The 18,884-nt window shown below is 52.8% G+C and overlaps 11 protein-coding genes across 11 annotated transcripts; 5 read left to right on the forward strand and 6 right to left on the reverse strand.

The window, feature by feature from the left end:
* Positions 1-3: 3 nt before the first annotated feature.
* Positions 4-1,896, forward strand: BZA70DRAFT_279374 (glycoside hydrolase superfamily). The gene is made up of 5 exons (XM_064912767.1): positions 4-170; positions 234-249; positions 311-418; positions 472-668; positions 727-1,896. Exons 1-5 carry the CDS (start codon positions 89-91, stop codon positions 1,869-1,871), a joined length of 1,548 nt encoding a protein of 515 aa, XP_064768269.1. The 5' UTR covers positions 4-88; the 3' UTR covers positions 1,872-1,896.
* BZA70DRAFT_279377 (uncharacterized protein) lies at positions 1,897-2,546 on the reverse strand. Its single transcript, XM_064912768.1, has 4 exons — positions 2,471-2,546; positions 2,246-2,414; positions 2,098-2,189; positions 1,897-2,039 (listed from the first exon to the last, which is right to left on the reverse strand). The coding sequence occupies exons 1-4, from the start codon at positions 2,507-2,509 to the stop codon at positions 2,004-2,006; spliced, it is 336 nt and encodes a 111-aa protein (XP_064768270.1). The 5' UTR covers positions 2,510-2,546; the 3' UTR covers positions 1,897-2,003.
* Positions 2,547-2,602: 56 nt separating this feature from the next.
* On the forward strand, positions 2,603-4,070 carry BZA70DRAFT_279378 (uncharacterized protein). Its single transcript, XM_064912769.1, has one exon. The coding sequence runs from the start codon at positions 2,665-2,667 to the stop codon at positions 3,961-3,963; it is 1,299 nt and encodes a 432-aa protein (XP_064768271.1). The 5' UTR covers positions 2,603-2,664; the 3' UTR covers positions 3,964-4,070.
* Positions 4,071-5,247, reverse strand: BZA70DRAFT_279380 (ribosomal protein L13 domain-containing protein). Its single transcript, XM_064912770.1, has 3 exons — positions 5,083-5,247; positions 4,765-4,887; positions 4,071-4,707 (listed from the first exon to the last, which is right to left on the reverse strand). The coding sequence occupies exons 1-3, from the start codon at positions 5,114-5,116 to the stop codon at positions 4,265-4,267; spliced, it is 600 nt and encodes a 199-aa protein (XP_064768272.1). The 5' UTR covers positions 5,117-5,247; the 3' UTR covers positions 4,071-4,264.
* A 40-nt stretch (positions 5,248-5,287) lies between these two features.
* Positions 5,288-6,318, forward strand: BZA70DRAFT_176988 (uncharacterized protein). Its single transcript, XM_064909908.1, has one exon. The coding sequence runs from the start codon at positions 5,446-5,448 to the stop codon at positions 6,235-6,237; it is 792 nt and encodes a 263-aa protein (XP_064768273.1). The 5' UTR covers positions 5,288-5,445; the 3' UTR covers positions 6,238-6,318.
* Positions 6,319-9,160, reverse strand: BZA70DRAFT_176987 (uncharacterized protein). The gene is made up of 2 exons (XM_064909907.1): positions 8,600-9,160; positions 6,319-8,532 (listed from the first exon to the last, which is right to left on the reverse strand). Exons 1-2 carry the CDS (start codon positions 8,945-8,947, stop codon positions 6,400-6,402), a joined length of 2,481 nt encoding a protein of 826 aa, XP_064768274.1. The 5' UTR covers positions 8,948-9,160; the 3' UTR covers positions 6,319-6,399.
* A 25-nt stretch (positions 9,161-9,185) lies between these two features.
* Positions 9,186-11,888, reverse strand: BZA70DRAFT_279385 (uncharacterized protein). Its single transcript, XM_064912771.1, has 5 exons — positions 11,630-11,888; positions 11,496-11,549; positions 11,372-11,426; positions 10,940-11,310; positions 9,186-10,874 (listed from the first exon to the last, which is right to left on the reverse strand). The coding sequence occupies exons 1-5, from the start codon at positions 11,768-11,770 to the stop codon at positions 9,375-9,377; spliced, it is 2,121 nt and encodes a 706-aa protein (XP_064768275.1). The 5' UTR covers positions 11,771-11,888; the 3' UTR covers positions 9,186-9,374.
* A 150-nt stretch (positions 11,889-12,038) lies between these two features.
* BZA70DRAFT_289875 (phospholipase A2) lies at positions 12,039-13,420 on the forward strand (the record flags this gene model as incomplete). Its single annotated transcript, XM_064914154.1, has 6 exons — positions 12,039-12,216; positions 12,273-12,387; positions 12,447-12,649; positions 12,712-12,777; positions 12,853-12,936; positions 13,071-13,420. The coding sequence occupies 6 exons, from the start codon at positions 12,039-12,041 to the stop codon at positions 13,418-13,420; spliced, it is 996 nt and encodes a 331-aa protein (XP_064768276.1).
* A 269-nt stretch (positions 13,421-13,689) lies between these two features.
* On the forward strand, positions 13,690-14,760 carry BZA70DRAFT_238576 (rac protein; the record flags this gene model as incomplete). The annotated part of the gene is made up of 6 exons (XM_064910452.1): positions 13,690-13,724; positions 13,813-13,884; positions 14,080-14,260; positions 14,327-14,496; positions 14,573-14,635; positions 14,703-14,760. The coding sequence occupies 6 exons, from the start codon at positions 13,690-13,692 to the stop codon at positions 14,758-14,760; spliced, it is 579 nt and encodes a 192-aa protein (XP_064768277.1).
* Positions 14,761-15,199: 439 nt separating this feature from the next.
* On the reverse strand, positions 15,200-16,535 carry BZA70DRAFT_279409 (uncharacterized protein). Its single transcript, XM_064912772.1, has one exon. It carries the CDS (start codon positions 16,336-16,338, stop codon positions 15,364-15,366), a length of 975 nt encoding a protein of 324 aa, XP_064768278.1. The 5' UTR covers positions 16,339-16,535; the 3' UTR covers positions 15,200-15,363.
* A 531-nt stretch (positions 16,536-17,066) lies between these two features.
* On the reverse strand, positions 17,067-17,788 carry BZA70DRAFT_238424 (PSP1 C-terminal conserved region-domain-containing protein; the record flags this gene model as incomplete). Its single annotated transcript, XM_064910445.1, has 2 exons — positions 17,067-17,187; positions 17,244-17,788. The coding sequence occupies 2 exons, from the start codon at positions 17,786-17,788 to the stop codon at positions 17,067-17,069; spliced, it is 666 nt and encodes a 221-aa protein (XP_064768279.1).
* Between the last annotated feature and the right edge of the window lie 1,096 nt (positions 17,789-18,884).

Consider the following 18,884-nt stretch of genomic DNA (forward strand, 5'->3'; position numbering starts at 1 on the left):
CGCGAACAGCGAGCAACTTGTTCGATTCAAGTCAATTCGCTTTTCTACTGCAGAGACAGAAACCAGAATCTAAGCAACAGACAAAGAGATGGCTGACGACAAGCCAGACGAGCAGACACCTACGCCTGAAAACGCTACAATCTTGCAGGCGTTCGAGTGGTACATCCCAGGTGTGTCTTGATCTCGACGGCAGCACTTATGCTCTCTGCTCATAGCTGACTCTTTGATATTAGATGACCACACGCACTGGTAATTCAGTAGAAGCGAGAAGCTGTTTTGTTGTATCTACTGACCTTGTCTTTGGCTGCAGGAAACGGCTGGCGCGCGATGTTCAAAAGTACAGCGATATGGGCATCACCGCGCTGTGGATCCCGCCCCCTTGCAAAGCCTCTTCTCCCTCCGGCAACGGCTATGACATGTACGAATACCTACCTTTCTCAATTGTTGGTACTAGGCATTAACGCTGTTCAGTTATGATCTCTGGGATCTCGGCGAGTTTGATCAGAAAGGCTCTGTGCCGACCAAATGGGGTTCCAAAGATGATCTCCTCGAGCTCTCGACCGCGGCCGATGATTGCAACGTGCTTCTCTACGCAGATGCTGTGCTGAATCATAAAGCAGCCGCCGACAAGACTGAGAAGTGTCTTGTTGTGGAGGTCGATCCGGATGGTATGACTATGACTTTCTGACTAGCATTGACGATTGATCTCTTATTGACTGTCGGTAGATCGCACAAAGACAATCTCTGAGCCGTACGAGATCGAAGGCTGGCTTGGCTTCGACTTCCCAGGCCGAGGCGACAAGTACTCCGCCATGAAGTGGCACTGGGAGCATTTCTCCGGCACGGACTATAACGCTGCGAACGAAAAGACGGCAATCTACAAGATCCAGGGCGAGTTCAAGTCATGGGCGCAGAGCGTCGACACCGAGAAAGGCAACTTTGATTATCTGATGTTTGCCGATATCGACCACGCCCATCCGGAGGTGAAGAAAGATATCAACGAATGGGGTGTGTGGCTTGCGAAACTGCTGTCGCTGCGCGGCATGCGGTTTGACGCGGTGAAGCATTTCTCGGAGGATTATCTGCGTGAGTTTTTGGACTACCTGAAGGCGAACGTCAACGAGGACTTTTTCTTTGTCGGCGAGTTTTGGAAGGACTCGCTCGCGGACATGACTGCGTATCTTGACCGCATGCAGGGCTCCAAGTTCAGCCTGTTTGACGCGCCGCTGGTGTATAATTTCTCTGAGGCATCGCGCACCGAGTCGTATGATCTCCGCAAGATCTTTGACGGCTCGCTGGTGCAGGTGCGGCCGGTGGCTGCGGTGACGCTGGTGATGAATCACGACACGCAGCCGCATCAGGCACTCGAGGCGCCGATTGAGGGGTTCTTCAAGCCGCTTGCGTATGCTTTGATTATGCTTAGAGAGGAGGGGTATCCTTGTGTGTTTTGGGGCGATCTCGAGGGCATCTCCGGGGAGTTTAAGGAGGAGCCGTCGTGTGGAGGGCAGTTGCCGGACATCATTCTCGCGCGCAAGCTGTATGCGTATGGAAAGCAGGATGATTATTTTGACTTTTCTACCTGTTTGGGCTGGGTGCGACACGGCACATGGGACAAGCCGGCCGGGATGGCGGTCGTGATTTCGAACGCGGGGCCGGGCGAGAAGAGGATGTTTGTGGGCGAAGAGCACAAGGACGAGGTGTGGACGGATGTGCTTGGGTGGCAGGAGGGAGAGGTCAAGATCGGCGGGGACGGGTTTGCTACGTTTACCTGTCCTGGGGTGTCGATGGCGATCTGGGTGAAGGATGATGCGCCGGGGAGAGATCAGTTTGGAGGGTTCAAGGCGGGAGTTGGGTATGGCAAGGATGAGTGATGTTCGATAGATAACGACAAGAAACAGTCCAAATGAGTAGATATTAGATTGATAAGACAAACAAGAAACAGCCAAACTCCATGCAAAATGAATAACAAAGGGAAGAACAAGGGTGTATAAAAGCTCTCTGAATCAATTCTCGCGCCACTGGTGAAAGCAGTTTGTACACTATACGAAGGACAATTAGATATAAAACATCAAGAAGAACCGTCAGAGAAAGACTTACCCGATAGAAAGTAGTCATAGGCTCATCTGCACTTCTAATCTGAAGCTGGAAGTAGTAAGCTCTGTCATTTCCACAGTCCTTGGGACATTGAGCTAGAAGAGCCGTTAGCATATCAGCAGAAGAAGAGGAAGTAGGAAGGACTACGCACCAGCAGTCTGATCCGCGTTATCCCAGGCTCCAGCACCGCCGAGGATATCGTCGAGCTGTTTTCGCTTCATAGCTCGGCGCTCGTAGATTTCCATTTTTTCGTGGATGGGGAATTCATAGGGACAGGATTTGCATTCGAATCTGTAGTTTCCCGCCGAGGATCGGGAGATCTGGAGGTGTTAGTACTTGTAGAAAAGCAGCAAGAGTCAGACCAGTGAATAGATACCGTTAACAGATTCGAGCAGTCTGGACAGAATGTGAGCATGTTTATCTCTGATATATCTGAATCTGAATAGTTTACAATAAACAGAGTTGAGGAGAATATTCAGAAAATTCACAGATTTAAAGTTTAAAGTTGGGAGATCATCTTGCTCCTTCTCCTCTCGGTCTCCATCCCTTCTTCACTTCACCACACCCACAATGGCCCCGTCATCGAAAGCAGAGGTCTACTGCATCTGCAGACGCCCAGATATGGGTCTTTGGATGGTCGGCTGCGACTTTTGCGACGACTGGTTCCACGGCAAGTGCGTGGGCGTTGCGGAGGAAGACGGCGAGCTGATCGAGTCGTATTGCTGTCCGAATTGCGCGAAGAAGAGTCTCGGGCAGACGAGCTGGAAACGAAAGTGTCTGCTGCCGTCGTGTAGGAAACCGGCGTTGTTTGATAAGACGAATAAGTCCAGCGCCCAACGGTCAAAGTATTGCTCGCCTGAACACGGCGTGGAGTGGTTCAAGCTCAACATTGACGTGCACACGCGCGGCAGCAGCAGCAGCAAGTCATCACCATCAACAACTGACGACGGCTATCGCAACCAACCGATCTCACCCGCAGAGCTTGCGGCGGTTGTAAAAAGCGCGGGATCGCTTTCGCGGTTCAAGCTGCTCGGAGAGTTCATCCAGCTTCCGGACCCGCCGTCGTCGGTGTCGGCCTCGGCACCCGCGTCCTCGGCGTCCTCGCCCGCGCCTACACCCAAGCCTTTGTCGTCATTATTTCTCTCCTCATCAACAACATCAGCGCCACTCGATGAAGAACGCGGACTCTACTTGGCCGAGGAGCGCAGGGTACTAAGCAACCTCGCCGCCGAGCGCCGCGAGATCAACCAGGCGCTGCAGTACATCGAGAACAAGGCAGCCTACATCGACTTTATAAAACTGCGCGCGTCCGCACAAAAGACAATCTGCGGGTTCGACCGCAAACTTGTCTGGGACGACGCAGAGTGGCAGGCCTGGTGCGATTCGCAGGAAGGCCAGCGCGCGCTGCGCGAAATCAGCCAGTTCAAGATCAGACAGGAGGAGACGCGCGCGCGGATGATGGCCGAGCTCGAGGAGCAGGAGAAGAGGGAGGCGGCAGAAGCAGCGGCGGCAGCGGCAGAAGCAGCAGCAGCGAGATCAGCGGCTGGAAATAGCAGGAAGCCGAAGCGCGCGGCACCGCAGCGGAAACGGAAGCAGCAGGTGCAGGTGCCGATAGATTTACAAGAGATAGTAGGGATTTTGGGTGAAGGTGCGAGCGAGGATGAGGTCTGTATGCTTGAGAAACGACGGTGCTCGAGACATGCGAATTGGCAGTACATCAGAGCTGAAGAGGTCGAGCTCGACGAACGCGTTGCTCGGAATGCACTCGCAAAGATCGAGGCAGGCGAACAGGCCATCGCGCGACGGGCAACTGCTCGCAGGTATAAAGACAGCACGAAGGATGGCGGAAGATGTATTACTGTGAGTTAGTATACGGTGTTAGTATACTGTGTTAGTATACTGTAAGTCAGTACTACTACAAGTTGGTGTTTGGATCATTGTACAATACGGCGTTATCTCTTTCTACTACGCAATCTACTCTTTCTTAAATAGTAAAGTTGTTGTTCATATCGATAGATACATAAATTACAAAAATAAAGCGCTTAAAAAGACAAGGAAAACCATTATAGTATGTATAATATGCCCATTTTAAACACTCCTTTTCCGTCTCTTCGCTTGTTCCCGGCCGCACTGCTCAAAAACACACACACTTTTTTTTTCAAGTACATATCTAGTAACCCAACGCCACCAGCTTCTCGCTGACCTCACCAGCAACCTCCTTCTTGACGGCAGAGACCTTAGCAGCCTCAGCCTTCTTCTTGGCGTAGAAAGCAGCCGACTTGACCTTTCGTCGCTCCTCAAGACGGGAGACAACGTCCTGGTACTTCCAGCCGACCTCGTGGCTCAACCGGCCGACGGTGGTGTATTTGCGGCCAGGCTTCAGTCTCAGGACACGGAGGGCCTGGGGGACAACGACGCGCTTCTTCTTGTCGTATGGTGGGGGGACACCCTCGAAAACTTTTAGGCGCTCGAGAGCGGCCTTGCCACGGGCGGTCTTGTGGGCGATCATTCCGCGGATGGTCTTGTACAAGATGCGCGAAGGGGCACGGAAGTGGAAGGGACCACGGGTCTTGTTGTAGCGGGTTCCCTTGCGGAGGTAGGCGTGGTATTTGACTGGAGAAGAGTTAGAGTGGGAGTGGAGATGAGAGAGAAAAAAGGAAGAAGACATACGCTTAGCACGGAAGAACTCGCCAGAGATGTTGAGATCCTCAGTTCTGACAACGACAATCTTCTGGCCGTTGAGAAGCTGCTTGGCGATGATGGAAGCGAGACGTCCAAGGAGATGTCCCTTGCCTGCGAGGAGTTAGTAACTGTGTCGAGGATTATTGCATAGAAACAAAGGACATGGACATAGACAGAAAACAGACAAGACAAAGATATGAAGGTCTGAATGCTTCTCCTCTCTTATTATTCTCTTGCTCTCGTCTTCTTGTCCTGTCTATCTTGTTTCCATGTTCTCATCTCTCTCTCTCTATGATCTTCACATACCATCAATGACAATAACCGATTCGAAGGTGCTCATCGTGTATACTCTGCTTAAATGAGAATCAACAAGTAAAAGAACAACTGGCGAAAGAAGTCCTGCTGTTGCTGCTGTGGTGGATGTTGCTGGTGAGTGTCCGACCGGTTTGCTGAGTTGCAGGTTGTGGTTTGGGCCGAGTGCTTTCGAGACGTCGCTGCGACGCGGTCCGCTCGCGGCTGCCGGCTGCGGGCAGAGACAGCTGCGTGACTGCTTTTCGCGTGTAGGGTTGAGCCCTAACCTAACCTGATGCGCGCCACTCCTCGTGCGGCGCTCCCCTCGCTCGCTTCCCCTGCGCTCACCCAGAGCCTCACCACCACCAGCAGCTCCACATGGACCGCGGCCTCTTCCCGCCCGCGCGTCTCTGCGTTCTCGCTGCGGGCCCGGCCGAGCTCGCGGCTGCATCCGTCTTTGCAATGCACCGCGTCGCCGCCGAGCTCGTTCTCTCGCCGACCGCAGAGGCCGTCTGGATCGACGCCCGCGGCAGCTTCTCCGGCCTCGTCCTCCGCGACGTCGTCACCGCCCATCTCCGCGACTCCGCCGACGAGTCCATCACCGGCGACTCTGTATGCGACCGGGTCTCTGTCGTGCGCGTGTTTGATCCCACAGGTCTGCGCGAGACGGTCGCTGAGCTGGAGAAAGATACCACCGCCCCGCTCGTGCTCGTGCTCGACTCCTTCTCCGCCCTCTTCTCTCCCCACACCGCCCTCCGCCACCGCGAAATGGCCGACGCGCTCGCCCAGCTCGGAGACGTCGTGCGTGCCCGTCAAATCATTGCTTTTCTGCTATCGTCCGCGGTCTCGGCTCTGCCGTCTGATCCCGTGCAGTCGCAGTTCGGCGCCGTCGCGCTCAAGCCCGCGCTCGGTCTCTCGTTCTTATACACCATCGACCTCTGCGCGCTCGTCTATCGCGAAGCAGACTCGGACTCGCTCATTTTTGAGGTTGTCGCTGATCGGTGGCAGGCGTCTGAAGGTCTACTCCTTCCGTTTCGTTTAGTGCGTCTTGTTCTCTCTTTTCTTCTTTTTACTCTATCTAACCCACGTAGAACGATTCCCAGCTCGAGTTTGTATCTTAACATTCTCTATTCCAGCATTACTCACACACAACAAAAACATCAAAAATAACAAATTTCCCGTGTCAAAATACCAAATACAACACACTACCACGCAGCACGAATCGGCTTGTGCGTCCGCGCCTTCGAGTTTGTTCCCGTAACCACCCTGAAGATCAATGGAAAGTCCTTGTCCGCTATAGACGACTGTGCCACATCCGATTCTACAGTCTCATTAGCCAAAGTACCTCAACATCGGAAAAAACAAAGCAAACTCACTCTCTTTCATGATCAGCTCTCGGCTCCATGGACCAACAAACTCGGCCTTGACATCCTCCGGTAACCCGACCGACTCCAAAGCCTGTGCCACAGTAGTCCGGTCAACGCTGCTTCCGGATCCATTGCTAATTCCATTCGATTCCTCGTTGCTCTTGTTTTTTTCGTTCGCGACATCTGAACCCTCGTCCGAGTCGCCGTCCGAATCGCCTCCGAGCTGCATCGCCGGCGACTTCTTCTCCTTCTCTGCAAAGATATCGCCCTTTGTCGACAACTTCCTTGCTGGATTCGTGATTGCAGTCTTCCATGACTGAGACGACTTGCGCCGCGCAATATCTCCTTCAACCTCTCTCTTGAGCGTCTCGCTATCCAGCTTCGACGCCACCGCCGACAGATACGTCAGTACAATACTATCAAGATACATCAGATTCTCCGACTTTAGCTTCAACTGATCGCCGACCGCGCCCGAGAACCCAAGCTTTTGACTATGCACCGTCTCCTGCAAGTGCAAAACCATCGGTAGCCCGTACACTATCCCAAAACACTCTGGTGCGTCCGCAACACCCAGCAGGATTGAGTTTATAATACAGTAATCCTCCTCCGTATTCGATTCTCGCAGCGCGTAGTCGTAGAGCGCCAAATGCAGCTTTGCCAAAAACCCGCTCTTTGACGAGACGTGCTTCCCCAGCGCAAACGTACCACTCATATCATTCGCAACCTCGGTCTGCAGATACTCCAGCAAAGCAGCCGCATACGCATGCTGCACCGCCGAGCTCGCATCCGTCAGCGCCCACTCTGTATGATCCCAAGCCTGCAACGGGACCACGTTCCGCTTCACGCCCGTCTCCACACTATTTGCAATCTGGATGACCTCCTTCACAATCTGCAGGCCGATGATTATCGCATCCTTATCTGCTGACCCGTAGTTTCGCGCCCTGGCCAGGTATTTCTCCAGATTCGTAAACGAATTCACCGTCGACGGTGGGCCGGCGAGCGGCTCAACCGTGCTATCGACAATCCCGATACTCTTCTTGCCGCCATTATGACTGCTCTTGCCGCGCTCGTCGTCGCTCTCTTCCTTCTCGAGATTGCTGTAGTCGCTACTTGATTTGTTGCCGCCGTTCCCATGCTTCCCGTGATCATTCCCAGAATGCGGCGGCCGCATGTTCACAAGCACTTCCGTCACCATATCCGCAATCTGATTAGAGTAGTAGATATGCGACGCCAAATCCCCCGCCGCAACCGCAAGCCGCTCAACAAGCTCCCGCCGCTCCCGATCAGGCGACTTCAAAATCCCGTTCGGCTCGAGCTCAATCAGACTTAAAATCTGCGAAAAGATAATGTGCAACACGTCCAGCACCGATAGCCCGGCAAGGTTTACGCTCGACGACAGCAGCGACGAAATCAGCTTGGTGATTACTAGCTTTTGCTTCATCTCGTCGTTCGGCAGCACCGTCAGGATCTCGAGCAGACTTCGCAGAATCACAAACCGGCTTTGGACTGGTGTCCATTGCGCCATCAAGTCCACCATGCTTGTCGCCCACGACTCGTTCTTCGAGTGCGCGAGAATATACCGTACAACCGCTAGCGAAGAGTACCGCACCTGTGGCGGTCCAGAGTCTGACGATTCAAACAGCTTACGCAGGGATTGTAGCGCAAGCAAACTTGCTTCGTCATCGTCAACATCTCCATTACCAGCCGTCTCAACGTCGACCGATCGTCGCTGCGATGCGCTCGCATTATTCAAACTATGCTCCGAGTCGCCTTTCCCGGTAGAAGCAGCAGTAAGAGCCTGCAAGCGCGCATTGATCGCAAACAGATTGTCGTTCGTGTCCGAATAGAGCTGGTCGAGGATCGAGGGTGCGATGATTTTGATCTGCTCCTGAAGCTGGCCGTTGGATGAGTACAGTGCTTCGGACGAGGAGATCGATTTCGCAGCTCGTAGACTGATCAGCGTCCAGCTGTCGTCGTGTGCGGCCGACGAGCGATGGCCGATAGACATGTAGAGCTTGAGGAGGTTTATGAATTTTTGCAAAAAGACTTGGTCGTCTGCGAGCAGGCCGCCATCGTGGTGTTTGCAGAATGATCGGAACTAGACGACAGAATTATCAAAGGTCAATAGCGGAAAAAAAGATATTATCAGAATGAGCAATGCATACGGTGGCTTCGGAATACTGGCACATTGCCAGATCGTTCGTGTTGAGAACAGTAGTAAGGATCGAGATAATGAAATCGGCAAACAGATTCAAGTCCGTCGGACAGCGATCAATCAGCGCGCGCGAGATATCCAAAATCACCTGCACGTTGCCCGTCCGCGCGTGCCAGACGTCCGACTTTGCCTTGCGCTCGAGGAACCGGCCGACCTTGAGCAGCTTTGACCGACGCGTCGAGACGTAGTAGAGCAGGTACGAGAGCTCGCTCGAGTTCGGGTGCTTCTCGCTCGCCCGGCCGCCGGGGAAGCATTGCAGAATCAGACGCTGGTGCTTTGGCCTGAACTTGTTTCGCATGGCTGAGTAGGGATATATGGCCGCAGACAAAAGACCAAAGGTCACGTCTCCGCAGGAGTAGCTGGAGTGGGATGCCACTGTGAGGAGAGGAGGAAGGGAGGGGCTGTGTCTCCGGAGGCAGTGAATCAAAGCAAGCAAACAGCAAGCAGAAATTCAGGCACAATTGCTGCAATGATACAGCCAGAACACGGTTTGGTGAAGCAGAGGAGGTGAGCAGAGGGACGAGGGATAAAGAGGACGAGGAGTAGCAGGAAGGAGGAGGAGAGGTAAACGACCGGGCTTGCTGCTCGCCGAGCTTAAAGTTTAAACCCTCCAGCCACTTTCTTACATCCACTGATTATCGATTATTATTACTATCAACTAGAATTCACACTGTTTGTACAAAATGCCCTTTGAAAAGAAATAGCATACACGAAATAAGAGAGAATTAACTGGCAAAGATCAAGTAGCAGTTGGTCAGGATCGTGCTGACGACAATCGCATGGGACTCCGCGTCACGCGGGTCACCGCTCATCAGAATCGTACCCCATTCCTTTGCCAGATTTCTAATCGTCATCTTGTTCACCCTGAAGTTGTCCTGCACCCGCGACAGATGCAGAATCAGGTACCGCAACGTCGTGTAGTTCGAGTCAGGAAGGTCGTTCACCAGGTAATGCATACTGTCCCGTCGCAGGTTATCGTCCGTGATCTTGGACGCCTCGACAAATTTGTCGTAGGCGACGTCGGTGAATAGCGAATCCGGCAGAGCCTTGAAGTACAGCTTCAACGTTGTACCGACCGCATACACGTCGTTGTGGATCATGCTCAAATCACCCAACTCGACATACAGCGGATTCGTGCTCTCGAACAAGCTCTGGATGTGCTCAATCTCCTGCGACGAGCCCTGCAGGTTATATATACCTTCCTTGTCAAGACCGTACTTGTCCACGGCCTCAATCAGCTTGAGCACCATCGCCGGTGCGATCACGTTCTCAACGTTCAGCTGCACCCGCTCCTCTTCCATCAGCACCTCGAGCGGGACGCCAAACACCCGACCGTACTGCGGAGTTGGCACGCTAGGCGTAGACTCCATGTACGGCGACGAGACCTCTGGTGGCACGGCCTTGCTGGGTTCACCGTTGTTGCTCACGTTGTTGGTGCTGCCGATTACCGGGCTGCTAGCGCTCTTGTTTCCGTTCGGAACCGGCGGGATCGGAATCGGTACATATGGCGAGACTGCAGCGACCGGCGCTGCTTTTGGCTGCTGCGGAGGATTGTCGGCAAGCAGCATGGACGATGTCTTGTATGGGCCTGGAGCTGACGAACCGTTCGACGCGGAAGAGCTCGGTACCGAGGCAGTCGAGGGAATGAATTTCTGCTGTGCGGGTGCGGGCGACGACGACGGCGCAGCGGCGGCGGCTGATGCTGCTGCTGATGCTGATGTTATTTGTTTTGGTGCAGTCGCACCAGAGACATTACGACTAGATGGCTGCGATACAGTGCCTGCGACGGTCGCCCCGGCGACGGTGGTCGTCTTTGGCCGGGAGGTGGAGGATGAGCTGCCTCCGACGGCCTTGTGTTGTTTGAACTCGACCTCCTTACGTCGCAGAACCTTTCCACTGCCTTCATGTAAGACATATTTGAGGAAATCAGTATCGTTATCAACCTCGCTCGACATGTCAGAAATACTCCTGGCGCCAAATTCGTCAGCCTTCATCGGGCTGACCGCCAGACCCTTGCTGAGAAAGAGAGCCTCGCAGAGGTTTGTGTAGCGCTGGAACTGGAGCGTGAGGCCAGAGTCAAAGGTCTCGAGAGTGCTGCGTAGCTGACGGACTGTATCTGGCCGCTGCACATTTAGCAAATCGCGGAGCATAGACTGGGCAGTCTGCACCTTTTGTTTGTATTCGGATTCGGCGGCCATGACTTTTCTGTGAAGCTCTTCCTCGTACTAGATTGACAAGACCAGTCAGAGACTTGCTCGATAGCAGATCAGTATTTATCTGCAGTACTCACCTGTGGTCCATTTTTGTTGCTCTTGAACTTCATTGAGCGCTTCGTAGGATCGCCGGTACGCACGCGATCAAATTCCTCGGCCAGTGTGTTGTACTTTGTCTGCGATTTGATGGCGGTCTGCTCGGCATCAATCACGTTCTTTTCGTCCCTCAACCCTTTCTCCTTGAGCATTTTTCTCGATCGTTCGGTCTCCTTGCACAGATCTGCGAGATGGTCGTGCATCTGACCGACGAATGCCGCGAACTTGCTGCTGTGTTCTGCCAGTTGCTCGTGGATCCGCAGGGTTTCTTCCAGGCGCGCGGAGAACGAGTCTTGACGACCATCGGGTTTGCGAATAGCTTCCTGTGTTGTGCGGACAAGTCGCTTGAGAGCTGTGGTGGGGGATGCGGTTAGTAGAGTTATTGATAGATGAGTATGAGATGAGCTTCCTACCCGTCGCGCTGTCATCTTCTGCAGCGGCGCGCTTTTTCAGAAAGGTCGAGAATTCCTAGATAAATAAAAACGAAAGAATCAGGCTCTGTTATCGCGAGCGAGTTTGCTCAGATACTGTAAATACCTTGCCGGACCCGATACTGAGCTTCAGCCGTTTCAGAAGTAACTCGACACCGACCTGCACGCGAACAAGAGTTAGAAAGCCAGCACAACACGATCTCCATCCCAAAGCCCAACTAAAATCCAAAAATAACACACATCAGATTGCAGCAGGGTTTGGACCCGCTCTTTCTCGTAGGCGGCCTGAGGATCAGAAGTGATTGTTGCGGATGTCGAGGAGGCGGCACCAGAGGGCGCGCTCGCCACGTCCGCGGGCGTGCTCGGACCGGAATCGTTCATTGGTACAGAACAAGGACAACGTGTGCCGGATTCTAGCAATGACAGAGAAGGCCGGAGTAGCAGGCAAAGGGCAGATAAAGGCTTTGTTGATAGAAAAAGACGCGAAGACCGTGACCGGGGGGAGGTTGGTTGTGGTGGTGACGTACGTGAGTTCTTTTTTTGGAGCTCGACGCGGGAGAAAAGCCCTTGCCCCGGATCGCCCTCATCGTCCGGTTGTTCGCGGTCTTTGATATCGCGGTGCCTTTTGATCCTGATCAGCGACAATCTGATGCAGCAGACGCAGGACAGCGATGGTCCGGTGAGCAGGCAGCTTGAGGACGCGCTCGTGGAGCTCATTGAGCTGCACCAGGACCTCACGACCTCGTTCGTCCCCGAAGTCCGGTTCCCGCCCTCGCCTCTGGAGTTCCTGCGCCAGGTTCACACCAACTTTCCAATGATTTACAGAGGTGCGGGCTCGTTCTTGTTTGTGGTGAGCTGGTGTAGATGCTGACTGCTGAAGCAGGTGCTGCGTTTGAGTGGCCGGCTTTCGACCCCACCTCCGGCCGTCGGTGGTCGAAGCAGTACTTTTTGGAAAAGCTGGGGAGCGCGACTGTCTCTGTTGCCGAGACCCCGTTCGGGTAGCGCACCTCTTTGCTTTCACAACGCGACAGGAAACCGACTGACTTGGTCAACGCAGAAACGCAGATTCTCCGGTCGGCGAGCAGTTTGTGCAGCCGTTCACGTCGACGATGCCGTTCACAGAGTTCGCAGACAAGCTGGCGGACAAGGACGCTGCCACCGTGTGCTACATGCAGTCCCAGAACAACAACCTGCCTCGCGAGTTCCCACAGCTGGCTGACGATGTTGATAGTGAGCTGTCGTGGGCGTCGGAGGCTTTCGGTGAGTTGTTGATATCTGTGCGATTGTGTAGATCGTGTGCTTACATTGCGCATCTGTTGCAGGCGCGCAGCCAGAGGCGGTGAATCTGTGGATAGGAAGCAGCAAGAGCGCTACAAGTTTGCACAAAGGTGAGGCTGTTTTTTTGAATACAGAATAGAGATCCAGGGAGGGAGAGCGGTCGTGTCTGACTGCTGGTTTACTAGATCCGTACGAAAACTTGCACGTCCAGGTTCTCGGCGAGAAGATCTTCAAGCTAATCGCCCCAGCAGAATACATCTGTGTGAAGGGTAAGTTACAGATTATACCTCCATATGTTTTCACTTGTCGTTTCTCGCTATAGTTACCTGCAACGGCAGAGCAACGCACAGAATAGTGAAAGATACTGAAGAAGGAATGGCTAACCAGTACGGATCGCCAACAGAGACCGCACTGCGGCAAGCAGAATACGTAAAGGCCGGGGACGACAACGACTTCTCCGTAACCGAGGACGGGACCACTGTGCCCTGGCCGACGATGGACCCGGACGCCATCGACGGCAGAGACGAGTGGCAGCGGCGGTGTCGGGTGCTGGAGGTCGTTCTCCGCCCGGGCGACGTGCTGTATCTGCCCGCGCTGTGGTTTCACAAGGTGTCGCAGGTCTCGGACGAGGACGGGCTGTGCTGCAGCGTGAACTACTGGTATGACATGGAGTTTACGGGCCCGCTGTGGGCGATGTCGAGTTTTGTGAGGCAATGCTCGCGAATAGCACGGGCGCAGGGCGGTGCAGGATAAAAAAGGCGACGACGAGAATAAGCTTCCTCGAGCGAATATCGACAGGTCGCTTTGATTTCCTAGATTTTCGTGGATTTGTAGATATAAGAAATAGATTGGGAGCTGTTCGTCGGTAGACCTGACCTCGATGCGGAACCGAGCCCGGAACGAGACCCGCGGAGCTGACATCCGCCCAGCAACAGACCCAGACGCAGGGGGACTTCTCTCCTCCTTCCCATCTCTCTCTCTCTCGCTGCCACCCTGCTCACTCCCCGTCGTGATATTCCCAAATGCAGAGCATCAAGTGTGTCGTCACCGGCGACGGGTATGTGTTTGTGCTGTGCTGCTGCTGCTGCCGCTCTGCCGCTGTCTGCGGCCCCCAGACCCTCCTACTGACCTGCGTTTGTCTACAGTGCCGTCGGCAAGACCTGTCTTCTTATATCCTACACCACCAATGCCTTTCCCGGCGAGTACATTCCTACAGTGTATGTATCTGCTTTTACTTTACTTGCTGTGTGCTCTTGAAGACTGTGTCTGGGCGAGATCGAGCGCAAACAGGTGCTGTTCGCGGGCCAGCGAAACAGGTGATCTACTGCCTGCCACCGCCCCGCAAGCCCCTCTCGACCGCACACGCAAAAAAATTCACAACGCTGACCATTCTTTTTCTTGTGTTTTTGCAGCTTTGACAATTACTCGGCAAACGTCATGGTGGACTCGAAACCGATCAACCTCGGACTGTGGGATACCGCCGGCCAGGAGGACTACGACCGGCTGCGACCGCTCTCGTACCCACAAACCGGTGTCTTTTTGATTTGTTTTTCGCTCGTCAGCCCGCCTTCGTTTGAGAACGTGCGGACAAAGGTGTGTAGTCACTTTCTTATCTTTCAAGGTGGTCGAAAGCGGGCCTGTTCTAACTGTTCGCCGCAGTGGTTTCCTGAAATATCGCACCATGCGCCAAACACTCCCATCATCCTCGTCGGCACAAAGCTTGATTTGAGAGAAGACAAAGAGGTCGTCGACAAGCTACGAGAGAAGAGAATGTCACCGATAACGTACCCGCAGGGACTGCAAATGGCCAAGGATATACACGCTGTAAAGTATGCAGTTCTTTCCACCTTTCTTTATAATGATAGTGATCACTCGAGAGCTGACCGAGACAATTGCGCTGCATAGATATCTAGAATGCTCTGCATTGACACAAAAGGGACTCAAGAATGTCTTTGACGAGGCTATCAGGTGAGTCTTCTACTTTCTATAATCTGATTGCTCCATATGCAGCCTTATCTAATCTTATTCAATCCAGAGCTGTCCTGACACCAAAGGCGGCGCCGAAGAAGCAGAAAAAGTGCACAATTTTGTAAGAAGCATATAATCTCGCCTCACTGTTGCTTTCTTCCTTCTGTGTTGGTCATCATCCAAAAAGAATAGAAAAGGACCCTCGTCTACATCAGCTCCTGCTCTCATGTTTCTTAACATCGATTGACAGCCGATAGATAAGACGCCAGCACGTTTCGCTTGTATGTCGTTCAGTATTTGTACAGTTTTATGCCATGCTTTTAGTTTTGCTTGTCAATGTATGCTCTTAGTGTGTTTTTGTGATTGAGATCGAGTACTGATGATTCCTTTAATTTCCTCCAACTAGTTTTTTTTTTCTGTTTGGTAATCCTTATTTTCACTTTTATATTTCCTTCCCCTTTTCATCTATTTGATATATCGGCGCGATCTGTTTATGTTTTTTTGGCATCTGCTTTTTGCTTTCTTTACTGTATCTCAATGTTTATATTTGTTATACTATATGTACCTTATTTTGAGATTTTTTCCTTTTCCTTTTATTTTATATATTTTGTCCTGATTTCCCGTTTTGATCCTTAAATATAATACATGCACCCTGAAAATACCGACCAAGATCTAAACAATAATAAAAACCAAAAAAATGCAAATCGTATGACTGACTATATTCAGATTTAGTTGCTCACCTGCGCCATTCTCGACGGATGAACAAACACGCCGTCTTGCTTCGGCCCAGCAGCAGCAGCTCCCGCAGTCTTTGTCTGATTCTTAGACTCGACAATCCCCCTCCTCTCCTCCTCCAACTTTTCATTCTTAACCCGCAACTTCTGCAACCGGCTCTCGCTCTTCCCGCCGCCGCCGGCCGTGAGCTCGACGTTGATCTTGCGGCCTTCAAACTCGGTGTGGTGCAGGCGCAGACAGACCTTCATCCTGCGACTCGCGTCCGTGCCCACAAACTCTGCAAACGCAAACCCTTTCACTTTCTTGGTCGTCTTGTCGGTCGGCAGACGGATCAGGTCCGGGTTACTTGCTTCGAGGTGTTTAGCGAGCGATGCCTCGGTGGCCGAGTACGGCAGGTTTCCTAGGAACAAGATGAATCGCGCGCCGTTGCCGCTGGCTTCTTTCTCCTTCTTTGCCTGCTGTTTCTGCTCTTTCTCCTGCTGCTGCTGCAGCGCAATCTCCTTATTTCGCGCTTTCCGCTGCTTCTTGGATAGCTTTGGTCCTTCGTCCTCTGCAACTTGCTCTTCTACCGCGTCCTCTGCCTTGCGCTTCTTTGACTGCTGCACAAGTTTTTTCTCAGCGCGGGATTTCTCTTTCGCTTCGTCGCGCGCTTTCTTTACCGCAGCATATTCCTCCGCCGACATCTCTTTCTCCCGCTTCGAGAATTTCTTTGCTGATGCCGTTGCTGCTGCTGATTTGGCACCGTCTTCTCCTTCAACCTGCTCTCCATCTTCATCTCCTCCTTCCTCAACCTTCTCCTCATCTCCCTCTCCTTCACCTTCTCCCTCCTCGTCCTTAGACACTACCTTTCGCGCGCCTTTAACCGCAGATTTAAACTGCAACGCCCGCTTCTCTCTCTTTGACAGTTTCTTGCCAGCTGCTGCAGCAGTCGCAGCAGCACCGGCCACAACTGGTGTCTCTTCCGACATCTTATTATTCGCTTTTGGGGTGGTTGTCGAGGACTGATCGAAAACTACAGGTAATACACAAAGGCAAACGGGAAAAAAAAATACTCAAAAACCTGTGGCGGAATGTTACCCGGCTGGAAGTGCATCGGGTTAGGTTACATTTGATGTAAAAGAAGAACAATGGCCTGGATCAGAAACTGCTATTTTACAGCTCAACTATTTGAATTAGTTATGATGAAGTTGTCTTATTAGCAAAAAGAATAGGTAACTAAATAGTAAATAAATACAGAATAAACCTCTAGAGTAAACACGCGACTCTTGACAAAATATTACAAATATCTATACACTTATACGCAATTAAAAACGAGGACAGAAACAAGTAAACAAAAAAAACAGTAAAAACAAAGACATAATCAGAACTCCGTGCAATAATACTAAAAGAATGAACCTGTTCTCTGTATCGTTCACATAACCCAAAAGCTTTGTAAAATGTGGTGGAGAAATCAGAAGCAATCTCACATTCAGTGCTCGGTAACTGAGAAATCGAAGTCTAGACACGACGCCAATTCAACGCTTATAGAAAACGGAGAAAATAATAAAAATAATAAAAAAAATAAAACAAAATACACGACGCTTGCTTTTCCCAGACCCAGATACCTATAAAACCCAAAACAATTATTATCTCTTACTTTCTTAAGATCTCTTTCTCTTTATCTTCTGCTCATGATAGTGTCACTCTGACGTGGGGTCTATGTGCTGACAGCGCACATCCAAATTCTCGTCTTGTAGATTCGGAATAAGTCGCGCACGAGGTCGCGGAAATCGATGCGATGAGACGCAGTGTAGAAGAATGTAAGTTTCCGACGGTCCCTGTAGATGATCGTTAGCATATGATAAAAAATTTCGTCACAAAAAAAATCACATACCATTGGTACTCGGCATCGCGGATTTGCATGGGCATCCCACGCTCCTCAACCTTTGCCATGCAAACCTTTCGCGCCTTTTCCTCGTCAGCCTTTTTCACAAACAACTGCTGGATCTCGATCGGCTGCGCAAACCGGATGATCTGCTTCGGTTGAAGGATGGCAGTCATCCCAGACTCTGCAAGGGGCTTGGCATTTCCAGAATCATCAAATGAGTTTTGCTGGAGAGCAGCCTGCTGCTCGTTATGCTGCAGAGTCTTGAGCTCGCGAGCAGTCTCGATCGAGACGTCCTCGTGCGTGACCTTCCCAAGATCTTTGCCTCTGTCAGCATCAACAATGACCAGATCGCCGGCCTTGATTCCGAGCCCGGATCCCTCGGGAACGTAAAACACATCTAGACGGCCTCCCTTGAACTGGACACAATAAAGCCGCTGGGTCGAAGGAAAGGCGACGCCATTTGCAGAATTGTACGCCGTTCGCGGCTGCTGGGAGGCAGTTGCGTGTATTTGAGAGAATGCATTGAAAAGCTCTGAGCGGCTGTTGTTCATCGACACATCTTCGGCAGAGCTAAAGTAGGGATCGACCTCTGAAGCAAGCTGGCGGTAGAAGGCATTACCGGCCGAGGGATTGGGCATGACGACGACGTTCGCGTTGATGTGGTAAGGGTCATGGTTGTGGCTGTTGTGGTTTGTGGCCCCACCGTTGCTGTTATTGACAGCGTTGTTGTTGGCGTTATTGCTGTTGCCGTTGTTGGTGTTGGTATGGTTGCCGTTGCTGATGTTGTTCGAGCCGTTCAATCTGCCGAGCGAGAGGGTACCGACTTCGGTGGCGAGCGAGTTGATGGCCGCAGGAGGCAGGACTGAGGATTGCTGTAGACGGTAGTGGCCAAACTGGGGATGCGCAAAGGCATCAGAGCCAAAGGGAATGTCAGAGGGCGAAGAGAAAGAATAGCGTCGGAGAGCCGGGTCCTGAGGCGGGGGCAGGATGTTTGACCCAAGCCGGAACTGGCTGGGGGCGATCGCGTTTGGGACGGAGAAGCGCTTTGGGGCGGCGAAGGCGATCTCGGTAGGACGAGGGCCGAATCGGGCGTAGTCGAGGTAATCGTCTTCTTCGTCAAAGACGGCGGCGTCCTCGGAGATGACTGCGGGAAAGCGATGGGTGGTGATGGGGGAGGGGGCGTCGCCGGTTGAGAAGGAGAGGGATCGGAAGGAGCGCGGAGAGTCGTTCCAGATCGAGCGGCCGAAAGCGGAGTTGGATACGGCGGGAGGCACGGCTGAGGAGGCCACAGCACCGGGGACGGCAGAGGCGGCGGAGGCCTGCGGGAGAGAAGAGAAGATGCCCCAGCGGTCGCGATCGACGGAGGAGGCGGCGGGGTGGGAGGAGGAGGGCGTGAGGGGGGCGGCGGTGGAGTCGTGCAGATCGGAGAGGCCGCGCGGGCGGGAGGCGAACTCGGCGGCGTAGGAAGGGCGGCGGGAGGACATGCTGGCGATGCCGCGGTCGAGAAGGTCGTCGTCGTCGGAGGAGGAGAGGGAGACGGCGTCGGGCGGGGGAGGGAGAGGGCCGTCGAGGGCGAAGGAGGAGGATAGGGAGGAGCGGGAGGGATGAATCAGGCCGGCTGAGGGATGGGCGGGAGCGGCCATGGAG

Source organism: Myxozyma melibiosi (assembly GCF_037950935.1).
Source record: "Myxozyma melibiosi strain Phaff 52-87 chromosome Unknown BZA70scaffold_6, whole genome shotgun sequence".
Taxonomy (NCBI): Eukaryota; Fungi; Ascomycota; class Lipomycetes; order Lipomycetales; family Lipomycetaceae; genus Myxozyma; species Myxozyma melibiosi.

Bases quoted from the DNA above. Each gene is read 5' to 3' on its own strand.
- BZA70DRAFT_279378 (XM_064912769.1), top strand. From the start codon at position 2,665: ATGGCCCCGTCATCGAAAGCAGAGGTCTACTGCATCTGCAGACGCCCA.
- BZA70DRAFT_279409 (XM_064912772.1), bottom strand. From the start codon at position 16,338: ATGTCGGAAGAGACACCAGTTGTGGCCGGTGCTGCTGCGACTGCTGCA.
- BZA70DRAFT_279380 (XM_064912770.1), bottom strand. From the start codon at position 5,116: ATGAGCACCTTCGAATCGGTTATTGTCATTGATG. The intron at 4,888-5,082 runs GTATGTGAAGAT...AACTCCTCGCAG, and splicing joins ATCGGTTATTGTCATTGATG to GCAAGGGACATCTCCTTGGA. The intron at 4,708-4,764 runs GTATGTCTTCTT...ACTCTTCTCCAG, and splicing joins CGAGTTCTTCCGTGCTAAGC to TCAAATACCACGCCTACCTC.
- BZA70DRAFT_176987 (XM_064909907.1), bottom strand. From the start codon at position 8,947: ATGCGAAACAAGTTCAGGCCAAAGCACCAGCGTCTGATTCTGCAATGC. The intron at 8,533-8,599 runs GTATGCATTGCT...TCTGTCGTCTAG, and splicing joins GCCAGTATTCCGAAGCCACC to TTCCGATCATTCTGCAAACA.
- BZA70DRAFT_279377 (XM_064912768.1), bottom strand. From the start codon at position 2,509: ATGCTCACATTCTGTCCAGACTGCTCGAATCTGTTAACG. The intron at 2,415-2,470 runs GTATCTATTCAC...TAACACCTCCAG, and splicing joins ACTGCTCGAATCTGTTAACG to ATCTCCCGATCCTCGGCGGG. The intron at 2,190-2,245 runs GTGCGTAGTCCT...CGGCTCTTCTAG, and splicing joins TAACGCGGATCAGACTGCTG to CTCAATGTCCCAAGGACTGT.
- BZA70DRAFT_176988 (XM_064909908.1), top strand. From the start codon at position 5,446: ATGGACCGCGGCCTCTTCCCGCCCGCGCGTCTCTGCGTTCTCGCTGCG.
- BZA70DRAFT_279374 (XM_064912767.1), top strand. From the start codon at position 89: ATGGCTGACGACAAGCCAGACGAGCAGACACCTACGCCTGAAAACGCT. The intron at 419-471 runs GTACGAATACCT...AACGCTGTTCAG, and splicing joins TCCGGCAACGGCTATGACAT to TTATGATCTCTGGGATCTCG. The intron at 669-726 runs GTATGACTATGA...GACTGTCGGTAG, and splicing joins TGTGGAGGTCGATCCGGATG to ATCGCACAAAGACAATCTCT.
- BZA70DRAFT_279385 (XM_064912771.1), bottom strand. From the start codon at position 11,770: ATGAACGATTCCGGTCCGAGCACGCCCGCGGACGTGGCGAGCGCGCCC. The intron at 11,550-11,629 runs GTGTGTTATTTT...GTTCGCGTGCAG, and splicing joins AAACCCTGCTGCAATCTGAT to GTCGGTGTCGAGTTACTTCT. The intron at 11,427-11,495 runs GTATTTACAGTA...TTATTTATCTAG, and splicing joins TCAGTATCGGGTCCGGCAAG to GAATTCTCGACCTTTCTGAA.